The sequence below is a fragment of the Trachypithecus francoisi genome, unplaced genomic scaffold, assembly GCF_009764315.1.
Source record: "Trachypithecus francoisi isolate TF-2019V2 unplaced genomic scaffold, Tfra_2.0 Lachesis_group4, whole genome shotgun sequence".
Taxonomy (NCBI): Eukaryota; Metazoa; Chordata; class Mammalia; order Primates; family Cercopithecidae; genus Trachypithecus; species Trachypithecus francoisi.
Genome location: NW_022681469.1, coordinates 114,567,534 through 114,593,975, shown reverse-complemented (window position 1 = coordinate 114,593,975; position 26,442 = coordinate 114,567,534). Strand labels below are relative to the sequence as shown.

At 47.9% G+C, this 26,442-nt stretch overlaps 1 protein-coding gene across 9 annotated transcripts in view; it reads right to left on the bottom strand.

Annotated features, from left to right (window-relative positions):
* Window positions 1-26,442, bottom strand: part of ZSCAN25 (zinc finger and SCAN domain containing 25) — a 122,375-nt gene that overhangs the window by 95,582 nt on the left and 351 nt on the right. For 3 of the 9 annotated variants that reach the window (XM_033191866.1, XM_033191863.1, XM_033191864.1), the window contains exons 2-6: window positions 25,036-25,165; window positions 23,696-24,128; window positions 21,789-21,990; window positions 21,041-21,132; window positions 19,449-19,572 (exon numbers count right to left, since the gene is read on the bottom strand). In XM_033191866.1, the coding sequence (XP_033047757.1) occupies window positions 19,449-19,572; window positions 21,041-21,132; window positions 21,789-21,990; window positions 23,696-24,082 (805 nt within the window). In that variant the 5' untranslated portion in view covers window positions 24,083-24,128; window positions 25,036-25,165. Of the gene's footprint in view, window positions 1-10,784; window positions 14,365-19,426; window positions 19,573-21,040; window positions 21,133-21,788; window positions 21,991-23,691; window positions 24,129-25,035; window positions 25,166-26,442 lie in introns of those variants that run through there. The other 6 variants (XM_033191857.1, XM_033191858.1, XM_033191859.1 and 3 more) reach the window with 6 other exon arrangements.

Here is a 26,442-nt window from a genome sequence, read left to right as displayed (position 1 = left end):
AATCATCCTTTTCCATTGCTTTTTAAAATGGTTATTCAGTATAACTAACTGACATTTGTCTGCCATTATATCCTGCAACTCTGCTAAACTAATATTATTTCTAACAATTGTTTTATTTCTTTCATAGCTTACTTATGAGATAAATCTTTTGCAAAACCTTGTTTTTACTCCTTTTGCCTTTTCAGATAGCCATCATCAGCATTTCTAGGAAAATGTTAAAGAAGGAATGATAACAGAGAACATTTCTATCTTATTCTTTTAGAGAGAAAGTAGTATTCTTCAATAGACATGATGTTGACTCGTTTTTATTTTTTTATTTTTTAATCGATCCAGAGTCTCACTATGTTGTCCAGGCTAGTTTTGAACTCCTGGACTCAAGCAATCCTCCTGCCTCGACCTCCCAAAGTACTAGGATTACAGGTGTGAGTCACCATCCCTGGCCAACTCTTGCTTTTAAATACACAGTTTATCATATTAAGAAAAAACACTTCTAATGCTTTGAGAGTTTTCATCTATAAAGTAACAATAAATTTATTTGGATGTCTTATCATGAATGAATTACATTATTTTGATATTTCATTTGTTCACAGATTTCCAGTTTTACACCTAGCTCTATCAATGTGTTGTTTTCTTTGTTTGCAAATATTTTATGTGTGGCATTTGCATCTATGTCTATAAACAAAATTGGATCCCAATCTTTTCATTGTCCTTGTTTAGTTTGGTATTAAAATCACATTTGCCTCTAAAAATTACTTGAATAATAATAGCAGCCAGTGCTCACTGTGTGCCTATGTGCAATGCCCTGTTCTTAGCACATATGTGCATTTCCTCATTTAATCCTCACAAGAATGCCTTTAGCAGATAACGTTACCACATTCACTGGATGCTTCCCCTTCTCATCCCCTGCCCAGTTCCCACGTGGCCAGAACCCCACCCCATGGCCATCTCCTACGGATTTCCCATCACCTGTGACCCATCCCCAATCAGCACACTAACCCTGCACTGTCCTTCTTCCCTTTCTCTTTACAGATTCACTTTATGATAGGACCCACATCCCACCCTTTCTTTTGAAGCCACAAAAAATGCTTTATGTCTAATGCAACATCAGCTGAAATCTCTGAACTATTATGAATTCCAATTGAGTGAGGTCCCTGTGTGGCTCTGCTGTGGTCTCCGTGACCCTGGGCAGTGTTACAGCTGTAGCTTCTCCTTGGTATCCGCAGGGACAACTCCCACTCTTCCTCGACTACCCTCTAGAGGTGAGGCCCTTCTTGGGCGAGCGCAGACAGAAGGCTGGCTGAGCCGGCCCTGTCAACAGGCTCCTCTGCCCAGGCTTGCCCGGACCTTCAGCCTCGGCAGCAACACCTGGGCCAAGGTGTCCGAAGGTGGGGAGCGGCAGCCATAGCACCCTGAGTCCTGGGCTCTGCCTGGGTCGGGACCAGAGGAGACAAAATCTTAGGAGGAAAGAGGGTGTGTAGTACCCACAGTACCCTCTGGCTCTGCACATCTGCCATTATACTTTCAGAATTCCATACAGAAACAACCTTCAGGTGGCCCCCCGTACTGGGAGTGGGAAGAAACTACATTTCTGGCCGGGCGCGGTGGCTCAAGCCTGTAATCCCAGCACTTTGGGAGGCCGAGACGGGCGGATCACGAGGTCAGGAGATCGAGACCATCCTGGCGAACACTGTGAAACCCCGTCTCTACTAAAAAATACAAAAAACTAGCCGGGCGAGGTGGCGGGCGTCTGTAGTCCCAGCTACTCGGGAGGCTGAGGCAGGAGAATGGCATGAACCTGGGAGGCGGAGCTTGCAGTGAGCTGAGATCCGGCCACTGCACTCCAGCCCCGGCGACAGAGCAAGACTCCGTCTCAAAAAAAAAAAAAGAAACTACATTTCTATAGCTCTTTACTTAATCTCGAGACATTATCAGTTGCTCATATCAAAGAATGAAAGAGGCCGGGCGCGGTGGCTCACACCTGTTTTCCCACAACTTTGGGAGGCCGAGACGGGTGGATCACGAGGTCAGGAGATCGAGACCATCCGGGCTAACACGGTGAAACCCCGTCTCTACTAAAAAATACAAAAAACTAGCCGGGCGAGGTGGCGGGCGCCTGTAGTCCCAGCTACTCGGGAGGCTGAGGCAGGAGAATGGCATGAACACAGGAGGCAGAGCTTGCATTGAGCCAAGATCGCACCACTGCACTCCAGCCTGGGCGACAGAGCGAGACTCCGTCTCAAACAAAAAAAAAAAAAAGAATGAAAGTGTGAAGAAAACTTGGGGTAAAATACCCTAAGTAAAATACGCCTCATTGCTGCCACCACTGAATACATGACCATGTGCCACTAGGATTCTCCACGGAGGGACAGCAGATGGGGCTTCGTGGGTTCAGAGTCAGCAAAGTTTAGCAGTGAAGTAACTGAACCCTGATGCCCGGGTATGTTGAGGCCATAGGGCTCCCTGACTGAGGCTTTTCCTTTGATAGGCTGACAGCCTGCTTTGGGGTTTGTACCAAATGAACACAGAGATGTGTCCAAATGAGAGCTGAGGGACTCTGCAGGAGGCCCAGGAATTCATCTCTCACTGGTCTGCGACTGGTCTGGCTCTCCCCACAGGACCTGTCATCCATGGAGCGCAGAAACCACACCAGTGCCTCAGAGTGCCTCCTCCTGGGGCTCTCCAGCCGGCCAGAGCAGGAGGAGCTGATCTTCGAGTTCTTCCTGGCCATGTACCTGGTTGGCGAGGCAGGCAACCTGCTCATCATCCTGGCCATTGGCTCAGCCTCCCATCTCCACACCCCCATGTACTTCTTCGTCAGCCAGCTCTCCCTAGTGGATTTCTACTTCCTCTCTGCCACGATCCCCACGATGCTTGAGAACATCCAGACGCAGACTCAGGCCATCTCCTACGGCACCTGCCTGGGCCAGATCTACATCTGCATCCTGCTCGCCAACATGGACAACTTCCTTCCGACAGCAGTGGCCTATGACTGCTACCTGGCCATCTGCCACCTGCTGCACTACTCCTCCAAGATGAGCCTCCGTGGCTGCGCCCAGATGCTGGGCAGCTCATGGGCCATCGCCAGCCTCCATGCCCTGCTGCACACCCTCCTCATGGCCCAGCTGGACTTCTGCGCCAGCAACGTCATCCCTTACTGCTTCTGTGACCTCATTCTCCTGCTCCAGCTCTCCTGTTCCGACACCCGACTCGACCAGTTCATGATCGTGCTGGTGGGGGGCCTGATTGTCCTCCTGCCCTTCCTTGGCATTCTCGGCTCCTACACACACACTGCAGTCACGGTGCTCAGGGTCCACTACACCCGGGGTAAGCAGAAGGCCTTTTCCACCTGTGGCTCCAACCTGACCATGGTCATCCCCTTCTATGACACCATCTCAGGGGTCCACCTGAGGCCCTCATCCTCCCATTCCACAGACAAGGACTCACTAGCCTCAGTGATGTACACGGTGGTGACCCCCATGTTGAATCCCTTCATCTACTGCCTGAGCAACAAGGACACGCAGGGCGCTCTGGGGAAACTGTTCAGCCCGAAGGCTTTGTCCCACAGGCTGTGACACAGCAGAGTTCCCCCTCAGGGCCTGTGTGAACCCCAGGGACAGGCTCCACAAACAGGGCAGGAGGAGCATGGCCTGGTTGTCCCAGCTTGTCAGCATGCCTGGGGAATGCCCCTCACTGCTCTAATAGGTAATGTGCAAGCCTGGCACTTCGTGGCCCCTGCACAGGATACTCCCAGGATACCAAGAAGGGAATCAACTCTAACCCAAAGACACAGAACCACATCAACAGATGCAAATTCACCTGCAGATCTCCTGGAGAGGGTTGGAAAGGTCACACATTGCATGTGAAAACAATGAACTAGGAGTCAGCCGCCCGTGCCGATGGCCTGTGCTGAGGGGAACTCTCTGAGAGCTGCTGCACAGGCCCCAGTTCCTCCAGTCCTCAACCCTCATGCAGCCCAAATTCCAAGCTCCCTGTAGATATCCTCTCTGCTACAGCCCCCTCCTCACCACCATCCCCACATTTTGAAGTGAACCTAGCTCTGAGGTCAGACTTGATCGTCCTCCTCAAAGCCATCCTGCTCCCGGCCTTGGCTCCTGCTAGGTGGGCTTCCATGGCTCCAGGCACTTGCATCAGGAGTGTCTGCAGTGAAGGTCTCATATCTGACCCTCCTGGCCTCCGGAGCTAACCCCCACCTGTCCCACTATGTGTTCTCTTTTTTCAAAAAAAGAAAGGTCTGTTATGCACTTGGAAAGGAAAGAAAGGAGACCAGATCTGGCATTGCTTCTCTGTGAGTGAAGAACATGCAGGAAATTGGCCATCATAATCCTTAGGAATGTGCTTCTCCACTCATTGACTTGGGAAAGGAAACGAATGAAGAAAGGACTCATAAAAATGAGTCCATGGTGGGAGGAGTTAGATGCAGTTTTCTATCAATTACAGTAATACTCAGGCTGCAAAGGGTGTGGAGGAGGAAACAGAATTACTCAGAGGGTCACAACAACTGCCTTCTAGTCCAAGTCCCTCTCATTTCTAGCCACTGACTATGCTCCAGTCAGTCTGAAATTCACCACTCTACCAAACACACCATGCTTTTAGTCCCCATCACGCTGTTCAGGCAGCCCACCTGCCCGCTTCTATCTATAAACTTCCACTTGTTCTTCAAGTCTCAGATCAAATATCATCTTCTTCATGAAGCCTCCAGTGTCCCAGGCCAGGAGAGGGTCTTCTTTCCCCTCCAGAGTTGCCAGAATGCAAATTCTGTGACGGCCCTTTTCATGCTCTGCTTGGCATCAGTCATGTGCACCCCAAATGCTACCCTAAACAGGACTGTTTGTTCTTAAGTTGTATAAAAGCTCCTGTTTATCCAAATAACCCCATCCGCAGAAGAATCTATCACAGTGCCTGGTGTACGACGATGACTCAGTACAAGTGTGCTGCTATAGCTAATGATGGTGACGGTGACAATGATGACAAGGACGATGACAGCAAACACTGATGACCTTCTCCCAGAGATTTTGCCTTAACCCATTCCCTTTGTCTTCCTTTGTCTTTCCTGATCCCATCCAAAGAAAAAGAATTAAGTGTGTGCTTGGTCAGAGTCCCAGGATCTCACTGGCCCCTATTTTATGAAGGGTGGTGTGCCTCACAGGGTCAGCGTCTGAGATGAAGCTCCCTTCCTTTTCGCCTGGCCCTGAACAGTCTTCTGCTCATGCACCCTCTTGGAGTCCCCATTTGGTATCGGGTTGCCAACCTCCCTCCTGCACAGTGTGCCTGAACCCACAGCCTTCAACTCAGATATGGGGCTGAGAGTGGGGAGCAAGGCAGGCCTACACCATCTCGCAACTCCCTTCCCCAGTGACCTCTATGATGCAGGTTACTGGGTGCAACTCCGAGACTAGTACAGTGGGACTGACAGCCCCATCTGCTGTTGTTCCTTGGGCCATCCAGGTTGGGATGATTGGCAGGGCAAGAGTCAGCCTTTCCTGGATCTCTGGCCAAAACACCACAAAAAACTCAACAGAATTTCACCTCAAGCCTGTGAAAATGATACGAAGAGTTGACATCATGAACATGAAGAAATGTTCAATATGCATTTGCTGTAATCGTGAAGAATATAACGATTTGGCCCCATGGGAAAAAAATGAACAAGAAAAAAAAAAACAACAAACAAAGAGGGGCAGCAATGGGTAAATATGAAAGACCTTTACCTAACCTTGCTCTATGCTGGTTTGTAAGGAGACTTTCTGGCTCACAGTCTTCTAAAGTCCAACAGAGTACATAGGCTAAAATGATCCTTCTCTCATGTCAAATGCCTTTCTAGATGGGCACCGGTCTTGGCCTGCAGGCTGCTTGCTCAGGGGTATGGGGAGAGGAACATTCTCTTTCTCATCCTGCACATAATGCAACTATAAAAGGTTTAGAAGCTTAGTCACTCTCACAGACCTGGAAGTGTAAACTCGACCCTATAAACACCAGAATTTTTATTTCTACTTCAAAAATAAACTGTTTTGAAAAAAAGAAAAAATAACTTCATTACCTCCATTAAAAAATTATTATTAAGGACCACTAATGGGGAAGTAGAAGTATCCTCGAGAATAATAGTATCTCCTATGTGGTCCTTTCCTGCTGCCATATGAAGGACATGTTTGCTTCCCCTTCAGCCATGATTGTAAGTTTCCTGAGGCCTCCCTATCCCTGAGGAACTGAGTCAATTAAACCTCTCTCCTTTATAAATTACCCAGTCTTAGGCAGTTCTTTATAGCAGCATGAGAACAGACTAATACAGGAGGTAAATAAAGGCTTCTACCACCTCTCTCCTCCCAATCTCCATCTAAAAGCTCTTCTATTACCTTCTCAAGAGACTGCACTTTTTGACTAGGAAGGGAAAACATGAAGCTCTTGCGTTTGCCACCATTTCCTGGTCTCTGGCCACTCAGATGATAGAACAGAGCTATGGCTAGTATGTGTGGCAGCAAAACTGTTTGCTCTTCCTGAAAGCCAAACTGCTCCTCCCAAGTCCCTCTACTTCTCAGGGCACAACACATATACTACCCAAGCATTTCCATCCTCCCTCTCCCAGCAGTGTAACTCTCAGTGACAAAGAATATTGCCTCTCATCCCTGCTTCATAGCCAATTTTCATGAAGATGTTTTATTGAAACATATTGATCCTGGGAATGCACTGGACAAGATGGCTCTCTGGAAGTATATCCTTCCTTGAGATCATACAGAAAATATGCAGGACAGGAATTCAAAATTGTGAGAGGACCAAGTGAATTTATTTGGCTTGAAGAACTTCTGGCAAGTGAATACAGTAGAACTGCAATTGGTGGCTCAACAAACAGCTAGAGATCACTGCCTATGAGAGAAGCAAGATTTGCTGATGGTTTGGATGTGGGGTATGAGAGCGGGAATCATATCATTCACTAAAATAAGGGAGAGGCCAGGTGTGGTGCCTCACACCTGTAATCCCAGCACTTTGGGAGGTCAAGGCAGGTGATCACCTGAGCTCAGGAGTTTAAGACCAGCCTGACCAACATGGTAAAATCCCATCTCTACTAAAAATACCAAAAATTAGTCGGGATACGGCAGGCGCCTGTAATCCCAGCTACTCTGGAGGCTGAGACAGAATTGCTTGAACCCGGGAGGCGGAGGTTGCAATTAAGCCAAGATCGCACCATTGCACTCCAGGCCTGGGCAACAAGAGCAAAACTCTGTCTCAACCAATCAATCAGTCAATAAAGGAGAAACAGATTTTGAAGGTGGGAAGAAAACAAAGGGTTTGGTTTAGTGTGTGATGTATGAGACGCCTATTTGACCTTTAATTAGTTTTTGTTTGAGATAGGGTCTCGCTCTGTCACCCTGGCTGGAGTGTAGTGATATAACCTTGGCTCACTGCAGCCTTGACCTCCTGGGCTCAAGCAATCCTTCCACCTCAACCTCTTGAGTAGCTGGGACTACAGATGCATGCCATGAGGCTCAGCTAATTTTTTAACTTTTTGTAGAGATGGGGGTCTCATTATGTTGCCCAGGCTGGTCTTGAGCTCCTGGGTTCAAATGATCCTCCCACCTCAGCCTTCCAAAGTGCTGGGATTACAGATGGGAGCTACTGCACCCAGCCTAAATAAGTAGTTATACATGAGTTAGAATTCACAGGAGAAATCTACAACCCACTGGAATCTGGCTTTCCCCCACTATGCCACTGAAACTGCTCTCACCCTAAGTGCCTTCTAATTGCTGAAACAGGTAGAAATCCAGGTCTTCCTTTCATTCAAATATTTACTGTCTCCTGTTATGGAATAAAGAGCCTGTAACTGGCTGCACTGCACTTAAGTGGCCCTTGCTAAGGGAAAGTTAGTCTACACCCAAGCAGAGGCTCATTGTGATACAGAGGCATTGGGGCAGGGACCTGCCTGACAGGAACCCAAAGCAGCAGTGCTAGAGCCAGGCTGCCTCCACAGGGACCACCTAGCTTGCTTGCTATAGAATTGCAGGCCCCTGCCCTGAGATTAGATTTCAACAGCTCTTGACTCTGCTTGACAATACTACCTTTACCCCCAAGTGATCTCTAATAAAACTCCTTTGTTTTCTAGGAACTAAGTGGAGAGACTTTAAACTCCGCAGGAAACAGATCCAGTCCATGGAGTTCCAGTCCTCCTCTCAATAGCTAAAATATCTAATTGACATAAGATATTATCCTGAATGCTAAGAACAGTGATTCTCAGCTAAGGTCGATTCTGCCTCCCCCAGGGGATGTCAAACTATTTGCTCTTCCTGAAAGCCAAATTGCTCCTCCAGAAACATCTTTGGTTGTTACAGCCAGCAGGTGCTACTGGCATCTGGTAGGTCGAGGCCAGGATTGCTGCTAAACATCCTACAATGCATAAAGCAGCCAGGACAGCTGCCAACAGAATTATCTGGCACAAAATGTTAACTGTTCAGGGGTTGAGAAACCTAGCGAAGTTTAAGGGCAAGTACATGCTAGAGAAACGTATTGCTGCCTGTCATTTTCCCTGTCTCAGAAGTGGATTAAGTCAATCTGTGCTGCAAAGGGGAGAGGGAGGGGACTTGAAACCAGTTTATCATTATTATTGTTATTATTATTATTATTATTGAGACAGAGTCTCGCTCTGTCACCCAGGCTGGAGTGCAGTGGCATGATCTCAGCTCACTGCAACCTCTGCCCCCTGGGTTCAAGTGATTCTCCTGCCTCAGGCACCTGTCATCACGCTCAATTAATTTTTATTTTTAATTTTTTTGAAACAGAGTCTCACTTTGTCGCTCAGGCTGGAGTGCAGTGGCGCGATCCCGGCTCACTGCAAGTTCCACCTCCCGGGTTCACACCATTCTCACGCCTCAGCCTCCCGAGTAGCTGGGACTACAGGTGCCCGCCACCATGCCCGGCTCTTTTGGTTTTTTTATATTTTTAGTAGAGATGGGGTTTCACTGTGTTAACCAGAATGTTCTCAATCTCCTGACCTTGTGATCCACATGCCTCGGACTCCCAAAGTGCTGGCATTACAGGCGTGAGCCACCGGGCCTGGTCAAATTTTTGTATTTTTAATAGAGACAAGGTTTTACCATGTTGTCCAGGCTGGTCTCGAACTCCTGGCCTCAGGTGATCCACCCGCCTTGGCCTACCAAAGAGCTGGGATTACAGGCGTCAGCCACTGCACCCAGCCAAAACCAGCTTAATTTTTAAGAAAGAAAGGTTCTCCTTGCCTCTCAGTTGGGATAAAATAGGTACTGAAAGTATTTTCAGCATAATCAGCCTGCAGACAACACCCATGGCACACATTATGACACGCACCAAACTTTCTTGATGAAATACTTCCCCAGGACAGACCTTAGGCAGTTACCTGGTTCTACCACCACCCAAGGAAGAAAACAGTTTCCCTTGCAAAGGACAACAGCTTCCCTCATTACCCAGCAGCACAGCACATGCAACCAAACACCGAAGGTGTACAGCATCATCAGGATGTGAGGCAACCACAGATGCCCTGTCATACAAAAGGAGGCCCATCTATGAGTTGACCAAATACCCCTGCTTGACCTGGAGAGTCCCGGTTTACACCACTATACCGGCATAATAAATAGCACCCACTTTTACGCTCAAAAGGGGCAGGAAATGTGGAACATTTGCCTGGAACATCTTGTCACGCCAGAAAGCAAAGAAGCTGTCAATGAGAATTAGGGTTGTGTCAAAAGGATTCAGGAGCCAAGGTCCAGGGGCCTCCACTGGTCGAAGGTGAAATAATTTGAGCATCAAATTATAACTGCAGTGGACTGACCAATATCAAGTATGTTTAAATCCATGAGTGCAGGCCAGGTGCAGAGGCTCACACCTGTAATCCCAATACTTTGGAAGGCCAAAGAAGGGGGAGCACCTTACCCTGGGAGTTTGAGGCTGCAGTGAGCTACAATTGCACCACTGCATTCCTGCCTGGGTGACAGAGCAAGACCCTGTCTCAAAAAAACCAATAAAAGCAAAAAGCTATGAATGCATTGATTTCTACAGACTTGACTCCCTTTACAGGAAACAAAAAGTAACTAGCTCATTATTCTGAAAACAGGCAAATCAAGAGGAGGATCAAGCATTTTCTTGCCTTCCCTGTATGAACTGTATCTAAGGGTAACCTATGTTAAAGAAGGGAAATTTCTTACAGAAATATTCCAACTACTAAATGATGAAGCATTTACAGAACTAATGAAACAAACAGATCGAGGCTTCTAAAATCATATGAACAGAAACAAGGCATGTCACAATCTATAATGTGTTCTTGCCAAAATGTGAAATATGAATCTGATTACACCTCTAAACACTTCTACATTTTTAGATAATACAGAGGGCAGGGAAATATGTTAAATCATGCCATGGATACGCAAACAGAAAATGCAGAATGATTAGCTGGGCATGGTGGCCTATGCCTGTAATCCCAGCTACTTGGGAGGCTGAGGCATGAGAATCGCTTGAACCCGGGACGGGGAGGTTGCAGTGAGCTGAGATTGTGCCACTGGATTGTAGCCTGGGCAACAGAGCGAGACTCCATCTCAAAAAACAAAAAAAAAAAACAAAAAAAAACAGAAAATGCAGAATGTAAAAAACTCTCCAGGATAAACGATCCAGTTTTTTAAAATGAATAAATTTCAAGAAAAGGTTATGTATTACAGATTATAAGCCTTAAGAGACAAAGAAACAAATTATAATGTATTGAAAAATCAGGTGGGTTCTTAAAAGTCACTGGATATTCTGACATTAAGGAACTGTTTTGAGAAAGGGTCTTGCTCTGTCTCCCAGGCTGAAGTGCAATGGCACAATCATGGCTCACTGCAATTTCAACCTCTTGGGGTCAAGTGACGCCCCGCCTCAGCCTCCTGAATAGCTGGGACCACAGCATGTACCACCATGCCCAGTTAATTTCTGTTTGTAGATGAGGTCTCACTATGTTGCTCAGGCTGGTCTCAAACTCCTCTCAAGCAATCCCACCTTGGCCTCCCAGAGTGTGGGGATCACAGGTGTGAGCCACCACACCCAACCGCCCTTACCTTGTACAGGTACACACTGAAATGGTCATAAACAACACTTGGGATATACTTCAAAACTTCAGTGGGGGGAAGAAGATGGGGAGGAAGGAAAGGACAGAGATGAAACAAGATTGACTGATTATGAGTTTATAATAAAGTCAAATGATAAATACATAAGGATTCATTTATATAGGTTTGAAATTATCTATCATAAAAAATTTCTAAAGAATAGAAAAATACAGAAAACAAAATATTTCTTAACATTTGAATCGATATGAAAAATCAGACTACCACAATCCCATGGGAAAAAACCCCTACTGAGACACTGTCCTAAGCTTTTGGCCCCACAGGAGATAGGGAAGAGGCCAGACAGGAAAGTCAGCAAGGCCCAGCTCCTACTGAAGCTTAAGATATCCCAACTTGTTGAAACCCAGAGGAGTGCTGGCTGCATATGATCAAAGAGCATCCGCGATTCAGGTAAACAGAATGATGAGTGACAAGCAGCCCCCAGAGGTCTCCCCAGTCCCCACCTGCCTTTGGAATACCGCCCTCTGGGGATGGCCACGCTCAGGCCAGAAGCCTCCCACTGAGTCTGCCTGGCTGTCAGCCCTGTCTAGCTGCTCTGATAATTGAGGGGGGGAAAAAAAGCTGATTTTGCACATGGACCTCAGTATCACAGAGGAGCAGCAGCAGCCCTGTGTGGACATCTCAGATACATTTACGATCTGGTCACTGCAGCCTCGTGGGCACAGCTAATGGGCCAGGAAGACCAAGGAGGGCCATTTGCTAAGTCAAAATTAAACACCATGCTGCCTGCCAAGAACAGGTGATAAAACCATGTTTCAAAGTGGACTGAGTAATACAACTTTGTGTTAGTCATTACCATTTACCTTATTTACAATGGAAAATGAAAAAACAAAATCTCAGTAAAAGAATATGGTACTAAGAGGCATTAGAAGACAAATCACATTTCGCAATTATAGTACACTGTCAACAAAAGACAAACTCACTCACTCAGCCAGGGTTCAAAGGCACAGCACAATGACACAGCAGTCAGTCCACGCTAGTTATGCAGCTTCCAAAACTTTAAACAGAAATGAAACCCTTCAGTGATGGCACAATAAGGAAGTTTCAACAGTTTACAAATATTGCATCTTCTCATTTTTAAAGAAATGTATATATTTTTAATGCCTACAAACATCTTTATTTTTGCTGACTTGGCACTCATGCAAAACAGGTCGCTATCAGCTCACCATCCCCAGTGGGTGTCCAGGACCCCGAGTGCCTTGATGACAAGGGTCTAGAGGGTAGAGACCATTCAGTAACAAGAGGTAGGTGGCAAATGCATTTCAGGTCAAGATGCTGACAAAGCCATGAATACAGGCCCAGAGGATTTGCAGGAATATCCATGGGTTCTGAAGATCAGGTACATCCACGAGATGTAAGCTCTACGAGGTCAACGGCTTCTCTCCCTATTTTATTCATGGATGTCTCTCAAGCACCCAGAAGAGTTCCTGACATGTTACAGGGCCTGAATAAACACTTGGGAAATGGGCCGAATGAGAATGGGGTGAAATTAATTTTATGTACTATAAAGTGCCATCAAATATAGGGCGTTAATACCAGTTCACCTTTCCGACTCATTTTAAAAGTTCTTTCTAGAGAACTGTTTTTTAAAATACTCTGATGTTTATTCAGTGATCAATAGCAAAATAGTAACTTTCTAACAGTTGGCGTGTTGACAGTTGTTATAGTGCAAGGAATAACGGATGGGGAACTTTTACAGATGAGGATAGAATGTTACAGCCTGACACAGACGAGGCTCCAAATAAAATTCACACAGTTGCCTGGGAGCAGATCCCAGCTGGGGCAGGAAGATGCAGCACGGGGCAGGAGGGCAGGAGTGGTCATGGGAAGATGCTCTCATGAGCACACAGCACAGATACCCTGAGAATGCCTCGGGTCATGGGCTGTTGCATGCGTCCCCAATGCACGAGCCCCAGGGGAATGAGGTCTAGTCTCTTATTCACCACTGCATTCCCATGGCCAGGTGCTCAGAGGATGTTCAATAAATGTTTGTTCAATGGAAAAGAGAGGGGGTGGGGGAAGAGTCTGAGCTAATGACCCTGCAGGCAGGACAGAGCCCTCAGGAAGATGAGTTCCCAGCTACCAACACGTGTCACGGTTATGCCTTTACTCCCAGCCTTGTTCGGCAGGGGGACACAGACAGTCCACTGAAGGAGAAAATCTCAGCCTGAACTGAACCACAGGAGACTGCTTCTCTCAAACATGGGAAGAAAAATTGTTTAGCACCACTTGGGTAAGAGATGGAAGCAGCTATGCTCTTGTAAGCCAGGCCTTGCCTTTCCTGCGTTTGCGAATGGGTAGGAAGGCGATGGGACCAGTGCTTTCCCGCAGCCTCACCTTGCGCCCCGCAAGGCCCTGCAGTGAGAAAGATGAATGATGGTGCTGCCTGCCACCTGCTGTGCTCACTGCACCAGCGGCTCCTGGCGGTGCTGGGTCTTCTGGTGCCGGTTGAGGATGGACCTCTGGTTGAAGCTCCGCCCACAGGCAGGACAGTGGTAGGGCTTCTCCCCTGTGTGGATCCTCTGGTGTCGGACCAGCCGCTCCCCTTTGCTGAACCGCTTCCCGCACACCTGGCACCCATACGGCTTCTCACCAGTGTGGGCACGCCGGTGCACCGCCAGGTTGGCATTCCTGCTGAAGCTCTTGCCACACTCGCAGGTGTAGGGCTTCTCCCCGGTGTGCGTCCTCCGGTGCACCTGCAGGTGCTGCCGGCGGCTGAAGCTCTTCCAGCAGTCCCCGCACTTGTAGGGCTTCTCCCCCGTGTGGCTGCGCTGGTGCACCTCCAGGTGGTGTCTCTGGCTGAAGGTTTTCCAGCACTCACTGCACACGTAGGGCCTCTTTCCCAGGTGGGTTCTCTGGTGCTTCATCAGGTACTCTCTCAGGGTAAAGCCCTTCCCACACTCCACACAGCCATAGGACTTCTCCTCTTCGTGGGTTCGCTGGTGCCTGACGAGATTGGAGCTCCGACTGAATCCTTTCCCACACTCGGGGCACTGGAAAGGCTTCCAGAAGGAGCTGTGGGTTTTGACTTCGTCAGGCAGGGGGATGGCACCGTGCTGGGGAGGAGGAAGCCCGGGCGCACTGCCCACAGAGCCACCAGGCTCCTGCTCACAGGCCCTTCCGAGCCCAGGGCCCTGGAGAGTGGCTTCCCCAAACCTCTCTGACGTCAGTGCCGCCAGCGCCCCTTTCAGGTCTTCCTGTGGGGGTTTTGCCTCCTTTTCCTTGCTCCCACCGCCTACAGGACAGGAGGAGATAAAGATTGATTCTGTGGTAGCCGCAGGACATTTACAGGTTAGAACTCTGCTTCACAGGGGTCCCATTCACCGCTCCTTCTCTTTTTTCCTTTGACCAACAACCTCAACTCAGGCTTTCCTTACTTCTTTTTCCTTATTTCCACTTCCATGTCTTCTTACAGAACAGTCTGCCAAACTTCAGTGCCCGCCCACTTATCTTGCTGCTAATCTAGACTTTTATTTCCTTCAAAATGTAGCTCAATCATTTCCTCTAAGACACTCACCATGATTATTCTCTTACTCTGGGCCTCTTCAGCACTGTGCACCTAACTAGCACTTTATTATTCTGTACCTATTTACATGTGACTTTGTTGGAAATGCTGTTTCCATTCATCCAGATGTCCTGTGCCTTCCCCAAACGATTCTACACCTGCTGTAGCACAGGGCAGCATGCAGCTCTCCAGACCTTCCAGGTGCCTGCTCAGCCCCCCATCCTGCCCACATGCTCCCTCTGCCTAACCAGGGTCTCCTAGGAGCCTGACAGGGGACTGATTCAGGAAAGATGCTTGCTAACCGCTGGCTGAATGAATGAAGCAGGCTTCACTGAGTCTCCTGCAGAGAAAGCCCCTAGGTAGCACATTTATCAGGACTGAGACCATGATGCTGCTGAAATGCTCAGCCTCACCCTTCCTTCATCCTCACTCTGATCCTTCTTATACTCTCTCTGAATTAACAGAACAGGTGTTTATGGAAGAGTAAGAGGAAGGGGAGGAGAAGAAAAGAAAAGAAAAGAAAAGAAAACATATTGGGGAAGAAAGAGGCAAAGAGAAAAAAAGAAAAGGAGAAATAAGTGGTGCTTAAAGGGAAATAGAGTCCTTTTAGGCAAGATGACTAGAAGACAAAAAAAAACTGACAGTATATGCCTCCCGGTTTGATAAAATATGAAATACATACATATCAGCTTCGATTTTACTTTGTAAACTTTTCATGAAAGTAAAAGTGTACAAGCCATTTATGTTTTGTACACGGAAAGATATTACTTTTTTTTGGATCCAGTGCTGGCTAAAAAATGTCAAGTTACCCTTTTTCTCCTTTTTGTGGAGATGGGGGTCTCACTATGTTGCCCAGGCTGGTCTCAAATTCCTGGGCTCAAGTGACCCTCCAGCCTCTGCCTCACTGAGTGCTGGGATTACAGGTGTGCGTCACCACACCCTATGCAAATTTTCTTAACGAACCCAACCATGTAAACCGCATTCAGTTCAACAAACAGAACATAAACAGTCCCTAGAAGCCCGTTTTTCATCTCCATTACTATACCCTGCCATATATAGTATATACACATACGGTATATATATAATATACATATATAGTATACATATATATTATACCAAGGGGAACACATTGTCCAGACTTTTTTGTCTGTTCTTGAACTTCATGTAATTGTCTCACACATTGTTTCTGGCCTCTTCTGTTCAATATCATGTTTGTAACATACACCTACGTCATGGTGTGAAGCTGTATTCTTTTTCATTGGTGTATAGTAGTCCACTGTGAGTATATGTGTGTGTGTCTGTATATGTAGATATATAGATAATAGATAGATTGCAACCTACTTATTAATTTGACTGATGTTCATGTGGGTAGTTTTGAGGTGTTACGAATAGTAAGATTAAAACTAAATGCAATGCACAAACCACTAGATCTTGGGGAAAACTGACTATGCACTAGATGTTACATACATGGAATTTATGTTTATTTTCTTAGATGAAATTATGCTACCGGACTATGTTGGGAATGTCATTGTTACACAAATGCTGAAGTATTTACAGATGAAAGATTGAGGCCGGGCGCGGTGGCTCAAGCCTGTAATCCCAGCACTTTGGGAGGCCGAGACGGGCGGATCACAAGGTCAGGAGATCGAGACCATCCTGGCTAACATGGTGAAACCCCGTCTCTACTAAAAATACAAAAAAAACTAGCCGGGCGAGGTGGCAGGCGCCTGTAGTCCCAGCTACTAGGGAGGCTGAGGCAGGAGAATGGCGTAAACCCGGGAGGCGGAGCTTGCAGTGAGCTGAGATCCGGCCACTGCACTCCAGTCCGGGCGACAGAGCGAGACTCCGCCTCAAAAAAAAAAAAAAAGAAAGATTGAGATGCCTCCAACTTCCATATCATTCCAAAAAAAAACACACGTTATACAGCTAAATATGGCAAACATTAACAATTGGTGAATCTACATAAAGGCCTAAGTGTGTTCTCTGTACTAGCCTTAGCTTTTCTGTATGTCTGAAAATTTGCATAAAAAGAGTTCAAAATATAAAGCTGCAGGAAAAATAAATACAATGAGATACCCAAACATAAATAGAGACACTGGGAGAAAGACACAGTAGTGGAAGAGAAGGGACCTAGCAGTAAGAAACTGGTTTTGAGTGCTGCAGTGGCTGCTCAACTGCTGTGTGATCATGGGAAAATTAACCTCTCTGAGCCTTACATTCTTCACCTTCAAAATGGATTGTATACTCATGAAGTTTACTGCACACATGGAGCAGGAATGCAATGGTTCGTGATATTATTTTAACCCCCAGACCATCTACCTGACTAACAGCTACTTCCAGGGACCATCCACTTAGATCTCAAAGTCAACAAATGGAACTTTCCATTCTTCCTCCCTCTTAGGAAAACGCTTCCCTCCCTTTCTGACAGGAGTAACATAATTTTTCCAGTCTTTACAGGATTAACATAATTTTTAGTCCCAGCCAGGATCCTAAGACGTCGACTCCTCTCTGACTCTTCTCTTTCCTCCCCTCTGGCCAATCTGTGGCCCATCCTTGGAAGCTTATTTCAGTAAACCCCCTTCTTCATGACCACTGGTCTGGTTCCTGCTCTTACCCTGGTGCCTACATTATTTCAACCCTCCAGACTGGCCGTATCCTGCTGTCAATCCAATTTCCTCAAGTAAAACCTCCATCACGTTACTCTGCGCAGAAAAAAATTTTAAAACAAGGACCGCAAGTCCTCATGGCCGGCCTCACTCTCCTCACTCCTGCCCCCTCCTTACTCCTGAGCACTCGTCTCTCACTCCAAGGCCCTCACCACCCTGGGAACCAGCCTGCAGAGTCCTCATTCACATTTCTGCACCTGCTCCTTTTGCCTCTGTGATTCCAAATCATCTTGTGAGTTCTTGCTCCAGTCCTTGTGGCCATGACTGCAATTACAACTCAGACGACAAGGTCTGCACCTCATGGTCCACTAATGAGAACAGATGAACAACTGGAAGTGATCTGGGCAGCCACCTAGCTCAACCCTGCCCTGTGCATCCAGCCTCTTTACAGGTGAAGCAGCTCAGGCCCAGCCCCACGCAGCTGTCAGTACAAGCACCAGGACAACCCGAGTGTGAATCCCAGGAAGACCTGAAAGCTGGGACAGCAAGTGAATGGTACACTTGGGAAACAGGCCTTCGTGTCAACTGGCCTCGGCAGAAATTGAACATTTCAATTGGAAATGGCCAGGAGGGCATGAAAACCTTGTGAGAATGGGGGCGAGGGGCTCCTCACCACACACAGCGGCATCACTGGAAGGGGAACACCCCTGAGGGGGACCCTGGCACCAGGACACTGGCACCTTTGTCCGGGGCTTGTCACTCGAGCCCCTGCTTTGTTCTGTCATCCTCTGCCATCACAGCAATCACACATCTCCACATAAAGTATGCTGACATCGTTCTGCAACTCACATCACTGTCACACTGTGCCAACCATGCCCTGGACCCAGGTCTCCCAAGAGCCCAGTGCCCCTTACCCTATCCCACTATTACATGCACATGGCCTCTTCCCCTGAACTCTAAGACCCCACAGGCAAGCACCTTTATTTTTAACTCTTCATAGTGACCAGAACAGCACTGGCCACAGAGCAGGTGCCAAGTCCAGCCCTGTGGCAAATAAATGAGTGAAGGCTGATGGCTCCTACAAGAATCCCTTAGTAATATTTCAGCACTAACTAAACAATCTAACAATACCATGGTCACCACACATTTAGATGTATCGTCTCCCTTCATCCTCATAGCACCATGAACACAGGTTCCATGAACAGTCTCATTCCACAACAGAGGAAACTGAGACCTGGAAAGCTCAAGGGAGATGCTCAAGGTCAGAGTCAGCAAGTGGAGGGGCAGGATGGATTCTCTTATGTCCTGAAGGAAGCACAAGGATAATCTTGATCATCCTTCAAAGCTTTTCAGGATAAGGAAAGGCCAGGTGGGGTCAGTACAGATGGGAGGTCAGTGCACAACTCACAAAGAAGTTATGAAACAAAAAAGAAGAAAATCAAAGAACAAGGAGAGGCCGCTCTAGCCACAGTGTTTCCTCTCCCCGCTGGTGTCCTCATTCCACCCATGCAGACTCTCCATACTGCCCCTCGCCCTGGCAGCCCCAAAGCCCTGCAGTGCACTCCGCTGGCAGCCCCTGTGGGCTCTCTCTTGCTGCTCGTCCTCCCATGAGCTGCTGTCACACACAATGGCCGCATCCCCACAGGCTCTGAGTCCAGGTCAAACCCAGCCACCACCTGAGGCCTAGTGCAGCTCTGCTTCCTCTGTGACTCGGGCCACTCCGACCTCTCCCATCACGAAGCCCTCTCATGCCCTCCTACATGCACACTGTGAGCTCCGATGCTTTCATGCACGTTAGTCCTGCCCACTTCCTGCCCCAAGAGAAAACCACTAACACAGGGCCTACATGCAGGGAGCACTCAATAAATACGTGAACAAGCTCAGATGCCCCATCTTTGCTGTTGGTATCTTGCTCTCAAGCCCTCAGTGTCTTTAATCATGGACACAATGTAGGTGTTTGGGGGTCCTCATGACTGACCTGTCTCCATACAGCCAGAATAATGGCCTCATGATTTCCTGCTCCATTATTCAGCTCCTCTCTTGACACAGGAAAGCAGCTCCTCGTGCCCCGTGGTCCATGCTAGACCCATTTACCCACCTGCCATGAAGTCTCCTTCCTTTGCCAGGAGTGCCAGAGCTACGGCAGGACCCCTGACCTGAGCTTTCAGAACTCCCCAGTTCCTCACCTGTGGGTGGAGACAGTCTTACCTGGGCAGACCCTGCAGTCCTGCGGTTCCACGTACTCCCCAAAGCAGTCTATCTGGGCTGGGGTCACATGCCTCCACTCCTCCTCAGGGAAGGCCAGGGCCATATCTTTAAATGGCCCCAACCCCTGCAACAACAGGAGATTGCTATGAATAAAGAAAGAATCCTAGGCCAGAGACAGTGGCTTATGTCTGTAATCCAACTTCCTCCCAACCAGCTTCCTCCCAACAGTTGAATTGGAGTAATCTACTTGTTTGAGCCACTGTGGTTTTGAGCCTCTGTGGCTGGGGCTCAGCTTGCCCCTAACAACCAAGGCACCTCATTTCCACTCTGCAGCAGCCTCTACTCACACCTCATGCTTGACAGAGCCTGGCAGCCGCTATTTACCTTCTCATCAAGAAGAAAGTTCACACTCAGCCAAGCCCTGTCTTAAGAACAAGGCTGTGATAAAATAAAGGCATCCTCAATTTCTCACTCACTGCACCACGAAGAACTATTACGGTACAAGGGAGGGTCCAACCAAATTAAAAAGCACTGATGTCATTCCTCATCCCCTCCAAAGTATGTCCTTGGAGAACAGGAAGGGGAAATGATGCTGGCATCCAGCCTTGTCCAAATACAGGTTGAGCAGGGCCAGAGTTGATCCCCTTCTTTTTTCTGCCAAACACCTTTCCTCTTCAAAGAACTCTTTTAGACTTGCTTCTTTGAGGAAGGTACCCCACTGGAAAGCCCCCACCTACCTGGTAGCACTCAGCACCCTATGGAAGAGAGAGCACCCCATCTACGCTTCAGTTACACCATGTGTGGCAGACGAGTAATGTTAACGAGGTAGTGTGGCCTAGTGTGGCCTCTGTGGCCACAGAGACCACCCTGCTCAATGCTCCTGGAAGCCCCAACCCTGAGTCAGCCACATTCCTGCTGAGGTTACGGGACAGGGAAGTTTCCAAAACAGAAAAAGCAGCAGCAGAAGTATCCATAAAGGGTAACCACAAAGGGGTACCTCGGGGCCAACCAGCATGGCCTACATAGCCCTGGGGGTTTCTATCTGTAACAGTTATAAGAGTCCATCTGTGGCCAGGTGCGGTGGCTCACGCCTGTAATCCCAACACTTTGGGAGGCCGAGGCGGGTGGATCACGAGGTCAGGAGATCAAGACCATCCTGGCTAACACGGTGAAACCCCGTCTCTACTAAAAATACAAAAAATTAGCCAGGTATGTTGGCAGGCACCTGTAGTCCCAGCTACTCGGGAGGCTGAGGCAGGAGAATGGCGTGAACCTAGGAGGCGGAACTTGCAGTGAGCTGAGACTGCACCACTGCACTCTAGCCTGGGCAACAGAGCGAGACTCCGTCTCAAAAAAAAAAAAAAAATAGTCCATCTGTGGCTCAGGGTCCACACGTAAGGTTCAATGCAAATTAACAGCTGGGGCTGGTGGTTCAGCAGAGGAAACCACACCATCAGGTCCACCAGGAATAGGAAGGGAGAATGACTCAACGTGGGGGTGGGGAGGGCGCATTGTTGTGCAGAGAAACCCTGGGGAAGGTGAACCTCATTCAAAGCAACACTATGATCTCTGGAAAGGGAGTCAGAGCTCACCTGCGGTCCAGCAGTAAAGAACCCGGCTGCCATCTCTTGGTCTCTGGGATTCATTGTGGGGAGGCCAGGACCTGCCTGCAGAACAGGTAGTGCTGAGCAGGGACAAAAGCATAAGATCAGAAGGATCAGTGATGTCATGCTGTTAGCTCGTTCAAAGGTGTGCCCCACCAGATGCACACAATCTCAGTAACCAGGAGACTCCAGACAAAATCACTTTTCACTTTGGTATCATGTTTTCCCATGCACAGGGGCCTGGGTGTCCCCTGCCCTGTTCTCAGCTGGGGCCTGGGTGTCTCCAGCCCTGTTCTCAGCTGGCAAGATTGTCCCAGCCCTGCCCCTTTAGGGCTACCCATGCTCCCCAGTCACACTCTGGGAATAATCCTCTTTGAGATTCAGTAGCAAAATAAAGCTACGTATTACTTTGGGGGATACAGTTTATTTGCCCACTGAAAAAGTATTCCTGCAAGTCAGCTGAATATTTCCTGGTAGTTTCTAGAAAGGATCTGAGGGAAAGAAAAGAAAAATAATAAGAAAGCTTGATCCCAGATATCCCCTCCAGACACCAGAGGGTAAAGGGAGAAGAAACAATTTCACTTCATCTACTTCCTAAGGTGGAGGAAGCAGCCAAGAAAATTCACAATTACACCTCGTGGGTAACTTAGTTGCTCCATTGCTGGGCTTCTGAAGAGGGTTGGCTGCATAGCAGTTTCCTGTGCCCTGACATCCCCACTATCTGCGTCTTACTCACCTTGCTCCTGGAAGGCCCGCGTCTCATCTCCAGGGTCCTGACTGAGCTGCTCCTCAGTACCCGGGTTTGGACCTTGAACTCCTTCCCCAGGGGGCATCCCCCACTCAGGCTTGACCTCCACTGGCCCCAGCTGGATGCCTGGCTCCCAAGCGCCTCTGCAAAGTGCTGTTTCCTCCTGCTCCCCCTGCCCGTGGCATGGAACCTAAGAACAGTTCCCAACACTGATTAGAATGAGGCCTGGGCAAGGCTGTTATGAAGGGAATTGAATTAAAATCTAAAAAGAGAACCAAGAAAAGAACCACTCCAGCTTCAGGGGAGAGGCAGGAAAAATCAGCTGAGCTCTTCCCCAGGACATCAGTGAGGAAGTGAAAAGGAAGCTAAACTCCCTGCATCAGGCCCTGAGCAACTTTTATCTGTCCATGCCATTTAACAAGGGTCCCTTCTACCTGCCATCACCAAGCCCAAATATTATCCTGCTGAGGATTTCAGCACAATATACTCACTACTAGAAAAAAAAAAAATTCCTTTTTTTTTTTTTTTGAGACGGAGTCTCGCTCTGTCGCCCAGGCTGGAGTGCAGTGGCCGGATCTCAGCTCACTGCAAGCTCCGCCTCCCGGGTTTACGCCATTCTTTCGCCTCAGCCTCCCAAGTAGCTGGGACTACAGGCGCCCGCCACCGCGCCCGGCTAGTTTTTTTTATTTTTAGTAGAGACAGGGTTTCACCATGTTAGCCAGGATGGTCTCTATCTCCTGACCTCGTGATCCGCCCGTCTCGGCCTCCCAAAGTGCTGGGATTACAGGCTTGAGCCACCGCGCCCGGCAAAAAAAAAAATTCTTAACTGAAGAAGCTGAAAATAAAAAATGCAAAGCCTAGACCCTGCAGCGAATAGGCTAGTGAGAAACAGTTGCTTGAAAGAGAGCCAGGAAGCCTGGGCAACATGGTGAGACTCTATCTCTACAAAAAATAAAAAAAATTAGCCAGGCAGGGTGGTACATGCCTGTGGTGTCAGCTACTCAGGAGGCTGAGGTGAGAGGATCAACTGAGCCAGGAGCTCAAGGCTGCAATAAGCTAGGATTGTGCCACTGCACTCCAGCCTGGGCTGTCGCCTGACCCTGTCTTGTCTCAAAAATAATAAATTAAAAAGAGCAAGGAAAATCAGGAGGACTCTCACACTGAGAAAAACACACAAAAACAAGGCCTTTCTGGTCCACTTTTAAGCTCCTGAGTTGGGAGTAGGAAAAAATTCTCTTAGGATTCTGAAGACAGGAAGTCAGGGTGACGAGAGTGTGCACGGGAGGCTGAACTACAGAAGGATGGGGGCTTGTGAGCAAGAAGGTGTCATCAGTCCTGCTCTCCTTTCCCAGTCATCCATCAGGGGGCTGTACCACAGAGTGACCGAAATAGGGCTGGAACCTCAAGGAAGCATGTGTGGTACAAGTCACTTGGTGTCATTAGAGCAGCACCAGAGAATTGTTATAGGAGCCCTGTGAGCCACAGAGAAACAGCACTGCTACTGACAACCCTTTTCTGGAAAAAGATTCCCCAGGCAAGATTCTCTGCCTTCCCAGAGGCATCTCTGTCCAAAGCAGGGTCAGCTCTATGAGGGACCCCAAAAACAACCACAACTGCCTTCTTTTTGCCTGATGCCCACAAGGGAAATATGGCCAGGTCTCTGCCCTCATGACCAAACAGAGGCTTCAGGCCCTTCTGCATTAGAGCATCTCCCCTGGAAATGGCTTTTCTTGCTGTAAACTCCACTTCTCTCCAAAAAGGGCCTCAGGGAGTCTGAGGGCAGAGGAGGGAGGTTCCACACCTCATCCACTCCTACTGCTTCCTCAAATCTTTGGATTCTTTAACACTCCCTGCCCACGCCAAGGGCGCCAGACCTGGATCCCCTCCTCACCCACCGCCTTGGCCTCCAGCGCTCTTTCTGTCAGGTCCTCCACTATGGCAGCCAGAGCCTTGCCACTCTCTGGGCCATGTTCCCGGATCCAGGTGTAGAACTCGCGGGGCAGGATAGTGAGGAACTGCTCCAGCACCAGCAGCTCCAGGATCTGCTCCTTGGTGTGCAACTCGGGCCTCAGCCACCGACGACAGAGTTCCTGGAGCTCCCTAAGAGCTTCCTGGGGTCCAGCTGCCTCCTGGTAGCGGAACTGCCGAAACCTCAGCCGAAAAGTCTCTGGACTAGGGTCTTCCCTTCCTCTGCCCCATGGCAACTCTTTCTCCAGTTTCACCACAGGAACACCCAACTGCTGCTGAGGAGCTTCCGCCATCTCTGGATGCTCTTTAAGCATCTTCACACTCCCTCGGAGGAGACTGAGAATGACCACATCAATGATCCTTTTGAGAATAAGAGACACGTGGAAGGTCAGCCCATCCCAGTTCTGTCTCTACATCAAGGAATATTCCACTGGAGAACACAGTAATTACCTTTTACAAGGCGTCTTCAAAAGACTGAACACAGATCCCAAAAGTCAGGTCAATTCAACATAGTAATCATTTGCTAAGCACCTATTAGGCACAGAGACTAAATAGAAAATGTCTAAGATTTTGCTTATACCCATAAACAACTTAGGATCTCACTGAAGAATAACACTATAATCAGACAATAATATATAATGGGTTATAACTGGGTTAGTTGCCGTGGCCTACTCTTCCAATACTAAAGGAAACATACATGCAACACACACACACACGTATACACACACAACAGGCAGGCAGAAACAACAAACAAAATAGAGAACAAGACACACTGGGAGCTTGCCCTCTTGAAACTCATATGCTAGTACAGCAGACAGAAAAAGTCAAATGGAAGCAACTTTTTTAAAAACTGCAAGTGGAGACAAGTTCTAGAAAGAAAATAAGTACAGTGCTCTGTTAACAGGAGGCAATTGACTTGAACAAGGCTTTTCTAAAGACATGACACTGGGCTCACTCAAGGATGAGAATGAGTCAGTTATTCTAAGAGCACTCCAGGCAAAAGCCCTGAGGCTAAGAAATTACGTAGGGTGTCCAAGAACAAGCCATATTTCAGTGTGGCTTCAGCAAAGGGAGGGGCAGAGCTGCAACAGAAGAGGTGGCAGAGGCAGACAGAAACCAGATCACCCAGAGCCTGCGCCACAGTAAGAATTATTAACTTTATTCGTATTTCTTACTTTAGCGAGGAACTACATGTTTTATAAAAGTCATTCTGCCTGTGTGTTGACAGGGAATAGGTTAGAGGTGGCAAGAGGGAAATGGCACTTACAGTGATTCAAGCAGGAGATGATAGGGGCTTACATCAGGGTGGTGGCAAAGAGTCAGACAAAATCAAGACGTATTTTGGAGATTAAAACCAACAAACTTGCTGACGGCTTAGATGTGATGGTGCACTCAACCTGAAAAAGACAATGGAGCAACATATATACCATTATTATAAACGATCAAAAGATTTCTAGCTTGTACAGGCTTTACTATTTAGAAAGCATGTGAACACAAACTTCATTTAATACTTAAAATACTTCTGTAGGGTGAGTACTACTCCTCCTACTTTACAGAAGGAAAAACAAAAAGAGACTAGATGATCACTGCCTCCCAAAATACATGGTACAGATAGAAACAAAAAAAAAAACATGCGAAGTCAAAAAGAGAGAAAACTAATCAAAGTCCAAGTATTCAAGGAAAACAAGAGGCTTGAAGTAGACTGGAGCATGAGTCCTATTTACTTCCAAGTGGATTAGGTGGAAGACGTAGGCTGGGAAGACAGACTTGGAAGTCCAAAGCATCAGGGGAAGGGGATCCTGCTTGTCAGAAAACGGAAAGATCACCTGACTGGAGCAGAGAACGGGCAGCTGGCAGGAGGCACACCCCAAAGCGTCTGCTAAATATTCTATTGGGAGTTTGTGTATTTATCTACCCCCACTTAAACCAATTTTATATTTTCAGTCTATTCATTGACTCTGCAACATTAAGATTCCTCTTTCATTCCTTTCTAGCTATTGCGTTGGTTCACTCCACTAGTGCATTTAATGCACTACAGCGCAAATGTTTACCCATGTGTCTCCCTCTAACAGACTCCCTGGAGGCAAGAAAGATCCTCATTCATCTTTTATCTCTGCCATTTGACAAACAGAAGGTGCCCCATTGCTATTCTTTATCTCCCCCCACCCACTGTTACTCTTTTGTTTGTTTTTGAGACAGGGTCTTAGGGTTTTGTCATCCCAGCTGGAGAGCAGTGGTGCGATCACTGCAGCCTTTACCTCCTGGGATGAGGCGATCCTCCCACCTCAGCCTCCAGAGTAGCTGGAACTACTGGCGAGTACCACCATGACCAGCTAATTTTTTTTATTTTTGTGGAGACAGGGTCTTCCTACATTTGCCAGGCTGGAGTGCAGTGGCATGAATGTAAGTCACTGCAGCCTTGAACTCCTAGGCTCAGGCGATTATCCTGCCTCAGCCTCCCGAGTAGCTGGGACCACAGGCGCGTGCCACCATGCCCGGCTACTTTTTAATTTTTGTAGAGACAGGGTCTTGCTATGTTGACCAGGCTGGCCCATCACTATTCTTTCAATGAGTGTCCTACGTGATTACTTTGATTCTGCAGAGAGTTCTGCTTTGGTTCAAGATCTCTTCGGGTTCGTGGCCAGCCCTGCACTAAGCCAAGCCTGGCAGAACG